General features: G+C 38.3%; 2 protein-coding genes across 2 annotated transcripts; both read left to right on the top strand.

Moving 5' to 3' along the window:
- Positions 1-402: 402 nt before the first annotated feature.
- map10 (microtubule associated protein 10) lies at positions 403-3044 on the top strand. Its single transcript, XM_032552288.1, has one exon. It carries the CDS (start codon positions 582-584, stop codon positions 2928-2930), a length of 2349 nt encoding a protein of 782 aa, XP_032408179.1. The 5' UTR covers positions 403-581; the 3' UTR covers positions 2931-3044.
- A 649-nt stretch (positions 3045-3693) lies between these two features.
- ntpcr (nucleoside-triphosphatase, cancer-related) lies at positions 3694-9437 on the top strand. Its single transcript, XM_032554141.1, has 5 exons — positions 3694-3812; positions 5261-5423; positions 5515-5617; positions 6961-7170; positions 8391-9437. The coding sequence occupies exons 1-5, from the start codon at positions 3779-3781 to the stop codon at positions 8475-8477; spliced, it is 597 nt and encodes a 198-aa protein (XP_032410032.1). The 5' UTR covers positions 3694-3778; the 3' UTR covers positions 8478-9437.
- The last annotated feature ends 4325 nt before the right edge of the window (positions 9438-13762 follow it).

Below are 13762 nucleotides of genomic sequence, written 5' to 3'. Positions count from 1 at the left end.
TGTGAAGCACCTGTCAGTTTTGAAAAAAAGTACAAAATGAAGAGGAATTTCTTTTTTCACCCATCAAGTCCAGTAAGAGAAGTGGACAGAAGATGTCCTGATAGGTCTGGTGAACATTTATAAAGTGGAGTGGACAGATATTAAGTTATGATGTGAGGTGCTGATGTGATCTTATCAAAGAAGACTGAAAGCTGAAGATAAATCAAAAGGAGGCTTGTAAAGGCTTTTACTTTAAGGACGTGAGCAACAGATTGCACCTTGTTTTAAAAAAACAAAACACACGACTTTTTGTTTTGCTGAATTCCTATAACTTTGTTTTTTAAAATTTTACTTAAAACAATAAAAAATACTTTTAAGTAAATCTTCACTCGAAAACTGTCGTATGAAATAATATACTTAAAGAAAATAGGTGATATACTTTATTCTTTCTTGACTACATTTCCCAGATATCTGCGTCTCGTGATGACGTCATGTTTCTTCGACTATTCTTGGTTTCCATGGTAGCCGCCGGAAGCGCTAGCGGATTAGCGCCTAGTTTGTTTGGTTAGCAACTTGTTATTGCCGTAAAACACGCAGTTTTTATGATGTCGTTGGACAATCCCGAGACTCTGTTTTCATTGGAGCTGTTAGTGGATTATATCCGACTCGAGAAACTCTGCAAAGTCCCCGACAGAATAGCTCTCGGTGTGCGGTTACTGGATTTCCCAACGCTGCTAATTTATCAGCACCGATCCGAGAGTGTTGGCTCTAACCAGCCTGCGCGAAAGCAGCCGGACGGACAGCGTGAGTTCGCCTTTAACAGAGGCAAGTGTTGTTTCTTCAAAATGAACCTGGACTCTCTGCACGTCCATCTGTCTGCCACCCCCCTGTACGCCATGGTGCTGGATGTAAGTGAGGATAGCAGCCCCAGATTGGTTGGCTCCTCTCTGATATCTCTGGCTGAAGCCATGGACAGAATCAAGCTGCTTTCCAGTCCCTCTGCTCACACAGGGAAGGGAGTCGTTGCTATATGCAACCTTTCCGGGGAGAAGATCGGAGCAATATCCCTGAGTTATAAGCTTGTGTGTCTGGGAGCAAGTTTACTGCCACACATCACAGAGGGGAGGGGCTATAAACGCACAAGTACCCCAGGAGGTCAAGACCAAGAACATTTCAAGGAGAAAATGAAATCAGGGAGCATGTGTTCTCCCACAGGGAGCAAGTCAGAGTTTAGCATCCATAGTAATGATGCAGGAGATTTAAAGATCCTAGTAGATGAGCATAAGGAAGATGATTGTGCTGAAGGTCAAACTAACACTATTGAGGAGGATTTAGCTGCATTCTGCCCCCCTCATCTTTACTATCGTAACACCGCCCAAGCAAAAATGGGGAATGAAAATCAGGATTACAGATTACTCAATCTATGTACTGAAGCTTTTACATTTGAAGATTCCATCTGTGAGGATGAGGAGCATAAAAAGAAAGTTGAAGATTCGGTTTCCAGAGCGGTACACCAGAAAATGTCTCGTGCTACAAAAACACCAAGCCACCAAGAAACAAGTGACAACACAAATATCCTCAGGGAAGCTTTACAGCAGCTCCCACTTTTAAATGCTCTTGTTGCTGAACTGTCACAGTTGACCGTTTATCCCAGTCCGGATCGAATTACCAGGCCGGTTACAGACGATCACAGAAACTCACCACAAACTCAGTCCCTGTACAAAACTACAAATCTCTCTGACATTAATTTAAACCCTTTACCTCCTCCCAGAAATTGCTCTACACCCATCGTTTACCCTGTGAAGAGGAAAGACAACCAAAAAGAGCCCTTAAAATCCAGGAAAACTCAAAGGAAGAAGCTCATGTATGGAACAACTAAAACATTCAATTTAAGGCTAAAGCAAATTTCTCCTCTCAAAGTGAACAAACGTGAATGCATGGAGTTACAGAAGAGTGGAACACAGTCAAGGACGGCTAAAGAAAAGGAAAAGTCAAACTCTGAAACTATAAAGTCCAAAAAAAGAGGACTATTATATCGGCGCTCTAACTTAGATGAAAACATCGAGACAGTGATGCAGAGTCTCACTGTTGACTCTGCACTAGGAGAAACAGTCACTCTGAAAGCAAAAACTCAGCAGGGTGCCCAAGACGGTCGTTCCCCAGGAGATTCTGAAGATTTTCATCCACTGAAAGAGCTGAAATGCATTCCCAGCCCCAATCCCAGTGTGCACAGTGACAGCGCTCCTCTGAGCAAAGACAAGAACAAGCATCACACTGAGCTGGATCAGTCAGATTCTCAGTCTGACTGGGATAAATTCAGAGTTTCAGTCCCTGATCTCATAGAGAGGCAAAACAGCAGGAGCAACAGTCCAGAGTCTTTGTTTTCAGAGTGCAGTAATAATAAAAATGATGCAAACTATGCAGACGACTTTGACAGTCTTGAATCCAGTAATGAATCCTCAGTAGCCAACACTCCAAAGTCTCCTGTCAGTTCTGATTCCTGCATTTCTAATCCAAGATCTGAAGGTTTCCATAAAAGACCCGATCACCACCCAGTACCGATCAAATCCCCTCACCAAGTTCTGATGGGCACACACATCATCCAACCTCGCACCCGCTCCTCGGCTCTCAGTTTTTCCTCAGACGCCGATAGTTGCGACATGGAGAAGCCATCTTCCTCACAAACTGTCTGCTCCAGAAACCAAGCGAATGCAAGTGACAAAATGGAGCAAAGCTTTTGTGCTGAAAGTGTTTTAGTATCAAGAAGTGAAAAGAAAAAATCACCCAGGAACCGTAGCCATGTTGGAGGATTTTCAACACAATCCACATCTTCTTTTGAAGCTCAGGAAGTGGAGGAACTGGAGGATGAGGTTGGATCACTGGATTTCAGAAAGGAGTACCAACATATCTCTGAACTTGTAGCCAGCAAACTCCCAGGGTACACGATGTAAAAAAGCATGTAGACACCGACATGGTGACCAAAAGCATACCGTTTCCCCTTGAAGAGGAAAATATGTTGTATTATGCTTCACACATTTTGAATAAAGATCAGCTTTTGTGACCATTTTCTGCTTTCTTTGCTTATACATTTATGTTTAGGTTACAGCAGAATCACAACAATGAAAGGTTATTTTTCTAAGCAAAGATGAAAAATCCCTCTTCATGTTAATGTGTCTTATATTCTCCTTATGGACTTTAACAACAGACAAGAGTAGCACTTCTGTTTGGTTTTGCTATTTATCATAACTGCATAATTAACTGGTTAATTTATTAACTAATGAATTATTACTGCTTACTTACTTGTGTTAGTCACAATTACTAAACAGCAGAAGTGGGTTTTAACTAATTATATAGTAATATGAAGTATTGCTACTCTCGAGTAAAATAATGTAAATTCATTGTCATTGGAAGTACTTCAACTTTTTCTAACATATAAAAAATTACTGTAAGTATTAATTTCTTAAGTTTTGTACAACAAAAAAATGTCTAAAAAAGTATTTCTTCTGCCTAAATTTTATTTTGCTATTAACAAACACATCTATGTATCACACAATAACTTTATTATTTATTTTAGTTTTTAAAACTAAGCACAGTTCTTTATATTTTGACTTTCTCATTACACCATTTTTAAATATTAAAGCAGATATTATAATCAGCTCCTGGAGAACTTAAGTTTGCAGTTTCACACTTGTGTTATTGTTAGGTGGTGTCAAGTTGAACACGCAGTGCGCATGCGTGGATTCTCTGTGTACGGAAGCGCGTCTGTAGCGGCTGCACTGTGCATGGTGAAACCTCTGCTATGATCAAACACGTTTTTCTGACCGGACCTCCAGGTAAATAAAAACACCGAGTGTTTCCGTCAGTCATCATGAATCAGAAAGTTATTCTAACTCCACAGCCCGACGTAATTACTCTAAATAACGCTCCTAATGTTAATTAGCTCGTTTTAGCTGTTCAGTTCTTAGACATACAGTCTGAATGAATTTGAATATTATTGAAATGTATATTTATTTCAGCAACTCCATCAATAAATTACACACAGACTGATGCATCATATTTCTGTTAATTTTGATTGTTTTTGATCGTACATTCTATTTGAAGTTAGAATACATTATTAGATTAATAGAAAAAAAATAGTTTTAGTACAGAAATTTGCGTCAACATAATGAAATGCATGTTTGAAGGTTATTTCCAAAAGGTACTTTTAATCTGACAAACGAGCCTCATTTGAACACAAATTCAAATTTATTGTATGATTATTCGTTAATATTGTGGTCCCTCAATGTAAGTAACTCAATACGTTTTAAAGCTACTATTTTTGGTTGTAAACACACTTTTAAAACGATTTACATTAATTACCAGTCATGTCTAGTTTCTTATTTTGTAATAATTAATTAGGTGACTTTTTGAGGCAATGAGCTGCACTTGATTTTGTTTAGGGTTGTCAGAGTAAAAGGGACTGAATAGCTATGATGGCCAAACAACACAAAACTCAGAAAATTTGAGATTAATCTCAAAAATCTTTTAGAAATTTTTTTGAAAGTTTTTGAGTTTGAAAAGTTAAAAAAAATGCTGGAATAAACTTAGATCATTTGAGATTAATCATAGAAATTGTCAATACAAATGTTTTCTATAAGAGTTTTTTTCTAGCAAATTTCTGACTAGGAAATTAACACTAATTAGATTTTTTACAGAAATGTACTCCTCCTTTTTTATGTACAGCAACCCTAATAGGCTGTCATGAAATACTAATTCATGCCACACTTTATAAACATGTTACATACAGTTATGGAAAAAATTAAGGGACCACTTAAAATGGTGAGTTTCTCTGATGTTAGTTCTTATAGGTATATGTTTGAGTAAAATGAACATTGTTCTTTTATTCTACTGACAACATGTCTCTGAAATTCCAAGCAAAAAGGTAGTATTTATTTGCAGAAAACAAGAAATGGTCAAAATAACAAAAAAGATGCAATACTTTAATACCCCAAATAATGCAAAGGAAACAAGTTCATATTCATTTAGAAACAACAATAGCCTACTAATGTTTTAACTCAGGAAGAGTTCAGAAATCAATATTTGGTGGAAAAACCATGAGGTTTTTAGTGCACTGGGCTCTTAGTTTTCTCCAGAGTATTTTAGCCGTGTTTCACAATTTAGCAGTACTGTGTGTGCTGGTACTTAAATTCCCAATAATATAGAAAAATTCAATGGTCACAAACATCTTGCAGAATCGTGTTATTACTATGTTTTTATACCAGGTCTATTGTTTTACCCACAGGTGTGGGAAAAACCACTCTGGTCCAAGAAGCCTGTGAAGCTTTAGTGTCATCCGGAGTGGGACTGGAAGGATTTTACACAGAAGAGGTCAGGGAGGGAGGCAGAAGGGTCGGCTTTGATGTCGTCACACTTGCAGGAGAGAGGGGCCACCTGTCCAGAATCAGGTGGAGGTTTTTACCCACAGCGCCCTTATCAAGCTGCCTGCCTTTTTCATCCCATCGTTTTGATTCTCCCACGCCTCATTTTGTCTTGCAGAGAAGGAGCCGGCACATCTCACGGCAGACGGGAGTACACTGTGGGACAGTATGTGGTTGATTTGCCTTCATTTGAAAGCCTGGCCCTTCCCCTCTTCAGACATGTAAGACTGCAGCACATGGCCTGTAAACTCATCTTTTAAATGAGACCCTCCTCCTCCCCACTTCTAAACCATCAAACCTTTGATTTGCCTCACAATTGATGGAATAATTTGAAGCTTGCAAGCATGTAAATTCCACAGTGACATTTTTAGTGTTGCTGGTGCCGTCTGGCTGTCACTGACCGTGATTAATCCCGCATGTAAAGTGAGCCTGGAGTGACGCCTACACATGTTAAGAGAAGGTGTCTGTGGCATGGCGTCACACGGTCCACTTTCATCTTCTTTTGTACTCTATGTGCAATCACTGCAGCTCGTTGGGACTCCCAAACATTGTCAAAGTCATGTAAACATGCTTTAGGCATCGATTTTTATAGGTAAATTAAGATCTAAAGTTGATTTTAGTGCCGATATACATTACCTTCCACTTTCATATTCATAACCCTTGAACCTTTGAATATTTTTTGTGCTGTAGCCACTAACTTAATTTTTTTTTGTTTGGATTTGATACAATAAAACACTAAGTAAAAGCATAATTTTTATTGGACGAAAAATTATGTGTTTTTTTTTACAAATAGAAATCTGAAAAGTCTGGTGGGCATATTTTCTGAGTAAATTTAAGAGTTTCCTGATTAGTAAGTTCATTACACTCATTTGTAATTTAATTAAGTATAAATCCATCTGTTTTGGGAAGATATCTGAGGATTTATCTGGATGATATCTGAATGTTGGAGAACATTCCAGAACAAATTGAAACAAACAGAGCGATCAGGTAAGTGGTAAGTTGTAGAGAAACTAAAAGTTAAAGGTGGGGTTGAATACAAATGTGTGCCAGGCGTTGCAGGTTTTTATTATTTGTAATCACAATTATGAAGTGTTTTTTTGTCTGCTACATAAAATTTTTATAGAACTTATTGAAGTTTCAGGTTGTAAAATTTGAAAATCTTCAAAGGATTTCAACACTTTTGCAAGTGTTGCAAAAGAAGGGTCGGCTTTTGTACTTCAAAATTTCCAGTTGCTCACTTAGTTAATTCTCAGGGTAAAATAACTGATGCTAACTATGATTAATAATTCACTTAGGAAATTTTATTTCTTGTTGTGTTCCTGCTCTGTTTTTAAAATTTTTTGTCCTAAAGTTTTAAGGGATCCCAGCTGTTGCCTCGTCTATTTTGTGATTTAACTGTAAATCATTTCGGTTGCTACAATTCAGCGTCCAGTATGAAAGATTTTTAAACAAAACAAGTGGATAATTGACTGCAGAAACATAAGTCACCAAATTTATTATGACAAGTATTAAGATCATGTTTTTGCACTCAGTGAATTTTCATTTCCTGGTCTGGTGTCTGCAGACGGGGGCAGCAGACGGGGACAGCAGGAAGGTGTTCATCATCGATGAGATCGGCAAAATGGAGCTTTTTAGTCAGGCCTTCATCAGAGCGGTGAGGCAGACTTTAGACGGTTCATCTTGCACAATCCTGGGGACCATCCCTGTCCCCAAAGGTAAACCACTCGGTCTGGTGGAGGAGGTCCGGAGCAGGAGGGACGTCAAGGTCTTCACTGTAAGTAAAAATATCACTTCATTGGCTCACTGGTTTAAAAACATAAAGAAAAGGAGCTATTTGGGTCAGTGTCTGAATTGTTAATTCCCCTAATAGCAACAGTGTTTACACTGTATCCCTTTAGTGTTAGGAGGGCAGGAGGGTCGACCCTGCATTATCTCTCTCAGTCGCAGTCGGATTAAATCTAAATCATGCGTGACTGATTCAACAACAAAGGGGTGTCTCAAATGTCAAAATAATTTCTAACGGTGGACTCAGTTACAGACATTGTCATGCAAAGTATTCACTGTACTGTGGCAGTCATTGTGTTAGACCAAATCAGGTTATGAGACAGTAAAAAGGTTTATACTGGACATGATAGGAGAACAGTGTCGTATAGAGACAGTTTTACTTCTTCAACTTTGTCTCATTGTTTTGTTAAACCACAAATTTTAATGATTTTATTTCATGTTTATGTTTTTTTTTTGTCCAAATAAAAATCTTATCAATCAGGTTGGATGGAAAATACATTTTCAAGTCATTGCACAGATTCTCAGTTGAATTTCGGTCTGGGATTTGACTACACCATTTTTCCTCATGGGTAGGATTTGATCTAATCCGCATCAGTCTCAAGTCTTTTCTGCACTCTGACAGGTTTTCCTCCAGGATTGTCCTGTATTAGGTTTCCTCAAACTCCCACCAGCTCTGACCAGCTTCTGTGTTCCCGCTGAAGAACTGCATCCCCGCAGCATGATGCTTTCACCACCATGTTTCCCTGGGAATGATGAAACAGGAAAATGTTGAGGCCTCTAACTGGTTTTCCTCCAAGATTGTTCTCTATTTAGCTCCATTTACTGTTCCCAACTTCTGTGTCCCTGCTGAAGGAAAGCATCCCCTCATCATGATGCTGCCACCACCATGTATTGGTGTACTACTGAGATTAAATTCCACACAGGTGGATTTTCTTTACTAATTAGCTGTCTTCTGGTACAAATTGGCTGCAATTGATTTGTTTTTTTGGTTTTCAAATTGAAGATTTTTATTTGTGAGAAATGTTGAAAGCGTTCTCTCATTTCCTTCCACGTCGCTGCTTTGTGCTTGTGTGTCAGCTTGATCATCTCTAGGCAGAATGTTGTCTCATTTCCTTGATGGATATTTGTATAGTATGCTTTCTCCCTCTGCTCAGACTAACCGTGTTTGTCATATTAATTGTTTTTTCCACTCTCGTTTTTCTTGTCTAGGTGTCAAAGGAGAACAGAAACGCTCTTCTGCAGGATATTCTATCAACCCTACAAGAGTGTTTAAAACACAGAAGCCAGAACCAGTGAAAGGACATCTTCCTGCAGTTTGTGCTGACGTCAATGTTCTCATGTGTCTGTGCATATATGCTTCACACAAGCCGGCTGTTAAGTAAGTCTGTTCATGGTTAACAATGGTGTTGTGACCTACTGTACTCTGCAGCAAGATGAGAGGGTGGAAGAGTTGTTGTGCCACATGCATGTGTTTAATGTAAATAATCATTTGTTTTGTTTCTCTTAAGAAAATGGATTACATGCTTAATAATTGACTGTGAGATGGAACACAACTGGGAATATATTCAGTTAGTTTTCTGTTTGTTGCTTATTCAGTTTTTTATTCTCAAGTTTTCCATGATCACAGCCGATGTTTTCTTTCAATAAAGGAGCACACAAAGCGATGACCCTGGTGATTCTATTAATTCTTCCCGACAGAAGCCCTGCCTTGTGTTGAGCTTTTGCTCACGGAGTATCAATCAATATTTAATTGTGCAACGATGTGCACTCTATTCACCCGCCACCACAAACGAATAGAAGCAAATATGCAGCACCTTGCAACAGTATTGATACCTGCACAACGTTTCCAATTTTTGTCACATTATCACAACAAATTTAGATCTACTGGACAGAATCAGAACCATCCCAGTATCAATGTGCGCTAAATCACATTCACTAAAGACTGCTTGCATAAAATATTTGGAAAAATATTCTATGATGCATTAAAATCCTGCAGACCAGTGAGATTTTAGTCTTGTTGGATTGTTTTAAACTCTCATTACTGGCATGCTAATTCTATTCACAGCAATATTATTCTAACTATTTGATATCACACAACAGTGTTGGGCATTTATGTTTTAGACTAGCACAAGGTAGAGATTTAAAAGTGCAAATTTTCTGTCTTTTTGCAATTAAAAACTGTGGTGTGTATTTGTATTCCAGCCAGAAAGGTTTTCCTGTACCTGAAAAGAAAAAAAAAAACATACCACCACCATGTTTCAGTGTGGAGATTTTGTGTTCAGGGTGATGTGTAGTATTTTACTTTAGGATATTATCTCATAATCTAATCCTGCACTAGATTTCATTTGGTGATATCAGTAAAAAGGGGATGATTTTGAAAAGGAATGTATTTTTTGTCTATTTCACATCTTTTGTTAGTCTATCATTTAAGCTCCACTAAAAACAAACTACGAAACATGACAAAATTTTGAAAAGTATAAGTGGTGTAAATACTTTTGCGGTGAACTGTAAACATACACTTCTCTCAACAATCAGGTTCTCTCTAGTATAAAATTATATAAACAGTTTTTGCTCCTGCGAAGGTTTTCGTCCTGATCATAAAACTCGATTGTTGTTTTCACATTCTCTGCTTACAAGTAAATAAGCTTAACTGCGGTTGTAGAGATTTTGTGTTGCCCACCCCCCCTGAAATGTGTTTCCATGTTCCATCAGATTACACCGCAGGATAAGTGGCAACAGTGAATTAAGGGTTTATTTCTTGTTTTATAAAGGATTTGTAGCGGAGCTAATTGGAGGGTTTAAAACCACAGAGGAGAATTTGTTGTCAAACGGCAGAAAAGGTCGCCTCTTTGCGACCCGTAATGTGTTGATCGTATCGACTCGCTGCGTGTGGAGCGCCGATTCTGCGAGAGCTCCGAGCCTGACAGCTGTGCTGAAGCTTTAAATAGACAACACCCTCTGGCAAACATGTTAGTTTTATTTATTTATTTATTTATTGCAGCATTGAAATACCTCCAGGTCATTTCAAAGTGATGAAAAAAAGGAAGGCGCTTTTTTTTGGGGCTTGTTTTGCAGTGTGTAAATGATGTGACCTGTCAGGCTGGCTGCAGAAAGAGCTGCCAGTCGTGATCTGCGTCAGACGAGCTGCTGCGCAAGCATCTGCTGCTCCGTGGCCTCACACGACCAGCGCACAACTGGATCAGCTGCCACCAGTAAGCTCTAAAGTTACATTTTTATTATTTTCTAACTAACGTGGAAGAACAACATCACAATCTAAGGCTAATCAGCCTGAAGTAGCCGAGCAGGAGAGCTGGCTCTGTGGATGGTAACCCCCGGCTCCCTGCAGCAGAGCACCAGATGGGTTACATAACACAAAGACCTTGCCAGTTCTACCAAATGGAGGATGTACGCACATATGGATACATCTGACGCTTTATGATGTAATTAGCATCCATACAGTCCATGTTGTCACTATACGTGCATATGATTTACTCGTCATCCCCAGAATGTGACATTTGATGTGCACCGAGCTCATCTGCAGCACCTGAACACCATCTGTTTAGCCGTCGAGGGATAAGAGAAATTGTTGCTGAATATAAAACATATCCAGAAATACAAAGCGTGAAATAGATTTTATACTAGAAATTAATTTTGGACTCTAATGCACTCTAATGAGGTTTCTGAGGCTGTTGGAAGAGAATCAAGCCCACAGCATCACATATCCTCTACCATGCTCTAGTTTTTAATATGAGGTACTTTTCCACAGAACCACTTTTTGCTTTAGGTCAAACACTTGGATTATTTGTCGCTGAAAAGTTGAAGATGGTGTGATTTAAAGTTCCTGTATCGTTCAGCAGACTGGACATGTTCATGTGACGATTGGACAGGGAAAGATGTTTTCATGGCATGTTTCTCAAGCATCCAGTTGGAACGTAGATTGTATATAATGGGTGTTATGGCAGCTTGGTGATTCAAAGGTGCAGTTGTTTGGTTTGGAAATGTTTTTATGCTTTCCTTACCATTCTCCTTACTGTATTTGGTGCCAAAACAAACGTGAGTCCTCATCCTGCCGTGATTCTCACAATATTCGCTGTTTTAAACATTAGTTATTTGTCTGAATGTAGAAATGGACAAGTTTGGGCAAGTAGCTACCTATTTCCTGTAACCATTTCCTGATTTAGGAAGATCAACACACATCTGCCTCGCTTAAATTGGATGTTCTCTTGTCTTTCACATTTTGAAGAGTGATCAGGAGAAATCAATTGTGATCAGTTATCATAATCGCATGTTTAGTGAAGTCCAGAATCATTCATTCCCCTGGCAGGTTTAGGTTTAAAGGGATCTTTTAATTTTAACATATTTACTTGATAAAATATAAATTTTTACTCCTTTTAGTTTGTCTTATTTATCATCATTTCCGGTCTGAAACAAACTTCTGAGTAAAATGAAAAGAAGTCTAGTTCTACATAAGCTAGGGGAATTAGTAATTTAGCGCATAGTTGTACATGTTACGCTAAATTATATAAAATATATTTTATTTTTCAGGATTTTGAGGTGTCCAATATTGTAGCATCAGTGAGTGTACTAAAAATTAATATTTCTTATTGTGGCTTTCCCCCAGCTAAACGGTAAATAAATTAACTAAAATTGAATATCTAAAGTTTCACAAATCTTTTCATGTGAGATTATGTTACTCTGATAAAACTAAAAACCTTTTGCACATATTTACTGATGTAAATACATTTCAAAATCACATGAAAAATAACAAAAACAGCTAATTTTAAAAAAAAAGTACAAATGCATTGCTGTGGTTATGAAATAAAGTTCTTGTTTTTATTTCTTTTTTGATAAATGTTTTCTATGATGCAGAAAAACAACTGCATGTGATTATACTGCATCTAAATCACAAAATTTTTTATTTTCTCTTTATAAACATTACGTTTTTGCTTTTTGCAGCTGTAAAAACTTGCTTACTGTGAAGGAACTTGAAAATATCAATGTGTCCTAAGCAAGAGTAGTTGATGTAGTGCATGATAACTGATAAAGTCATGCAGTCAATAGGTTAACTTCATATTCCTTTAAGTTAATCAATGGCCATATCAGAACACAGATGTGTGCATTTACTCTGAATTTCTGGGCCAGATATCTGAGCAGGACCCTGAACTCTTTATCCCTCCATCTCATGGAGGGTATATGCAAGAAGCTTACCAACAATTCAGGACAAAGGGGATTTGGCTGTTTGGTGGAAGGGTGAGGGGGAGTGAGGTTTTGATGGGGGAGCGGGTGCTTAGATATGGTGCGTTCTCTCCAGTTATTGCTCTTTGTGGTACCAGCCCAGGAGGCACACTGACAGCTGCAGACAGGAAGGAGGGGCCAGGGATGATGTATGGTCCGGGAAGCCCTCAGCTAAAAGGCCAAACAGCTGATAAAAATCTGACATATTGTTACACAACATTCTGCTCAAGCCTTCCTAAAGCAGCACATAAAATTGACTTTATCCTGTGGAGTACATACGACATACACGGAGATGTGGAGGCGAAATAAACTACTTATCTTTTGTGATGCCAAATAATCTCGGTGCAGAAACCTGCGCATGGTGAGTTTCTGGAAATCAAGGTCATGTCAGAGTGTCAAGCTTTCTCACAATTCCTGTCAGTTCCTCAGAGCAGCTGTTCATAAGACAGCCAGACACTGCGGGCACAGATTGAGTCTTACTTTAACTTCTTGTTGGAAAGAAAACAGCTAACAAAACAATTTCTGTTGGGCTTTATTTATTTATTAGTTTGCTGATCAATTGTTGGGATTGTTTTGGGGTGGATACAACGTAGAATTTCTGGAATAGCTTCATGTTCCTGCCATATATGTACCAGGAAACCATGCAATTTTCTTTAAAAACCTTTAACAATTATCATAATATGAGAGTGATTGTGTATTCAGAATTAACCTATATGACCTTAACTCCATCCAGGACTTTACAGGTCTAGGGTCAGGAAAAACAAAGCTAACATCTACACAGACCACACACATCCTGGACACAAATTGTGTTTTTTGTTAGTATGGGGCTACAGAAAACAAAACTAACATCTAAACTAAAACTAAAAACAGCTAATAAAAACAGCTGAGAGCTCCAGCACTCAGCTACTCTACCGGAAAACAAGGGCATATTTGTGATATTTGAAAAAAATATTGTTTTGTGCATTTATATTAATATATGCACATAGTTTTTTCAGTATTTTAAAATATCTTTTAAAGTGTCATGAATTTCTAAGTGTCATGAGTTGTGTTGAGAGGTGAGGTTGGAATGTGACTGGACCCAGTTTGTAGTGAAAAATGATGTTTTAATAATGATCAAAAACCTAAACAGAATCCAGGCAGCACAGGTGAGCGATGAGACAAGGAAACGCAGACACTGGTAGCACTGGGAGTTACACCGAACCAATGACAACAAAGACTTGACATTACACAAGTATCCGACAGGGAGCAGGGGACACAGGTGAGGTTAAATACACAGGAAGAAATCAGGGAACACGAGACACAGCTGGGATCAATCAACACAGACTAAATTAACCTAAAAACAACAC

The sequence above is a fragment of the Xiphophorus hellerii genome, chromosome 22 (assembly GCF_003331165.1).
Source record: "Xiphophorus hellerii strain 12219 chromosome 22, Xiphophorus_hellerii-4.1, whole genome shotgun sequence".
NCBI classification, from domain to species: Eukaryota; Metazoa; Chordata; class Actinopteri; order Cyprinodontiformes; family Poeciliidae; genus Xiphophorus; species Xiphophorus hellerii.
Note: the sequence above shows the minus strand (reverse complement) of the source record. Positions and strands in the feature narration are given on the sequence as shown.

What these genes read in the sequence shown, in the direction of transcription:
- map10 (XM_032552288.1), top strand. Translation starts at nt 582, where the DNA reads ATGATGTCGTTGGACAATCCCGAGACTCTGTTTTCATTGGAGCTGTTA.
- ntpcr (XM_032554141.1), top strand. Translation starts at nt 3,779, where the DNA reads ATGATCAAACACGTTTTTCTGACCGGACCTCCAG. An exon ending in CCCTTCCCCTCTTCAGACAT is followed by an intron (nt 5,618 to 6,960) that starts GTAAGACTGCAG and finishes TGGTGTCTGCAG; the next exon opens with ACGGGGGCAGCAGACGGGGA. An exon ending in GGGACGTCAAGGTCTTCACT is followed by an intron (nt 7,171 to 8,390) that starts GTAAGTAAAAAT and finishes TTTCTTGTCTAG; the next exon opens with GTGTCAAAGGAGAACAGAAA.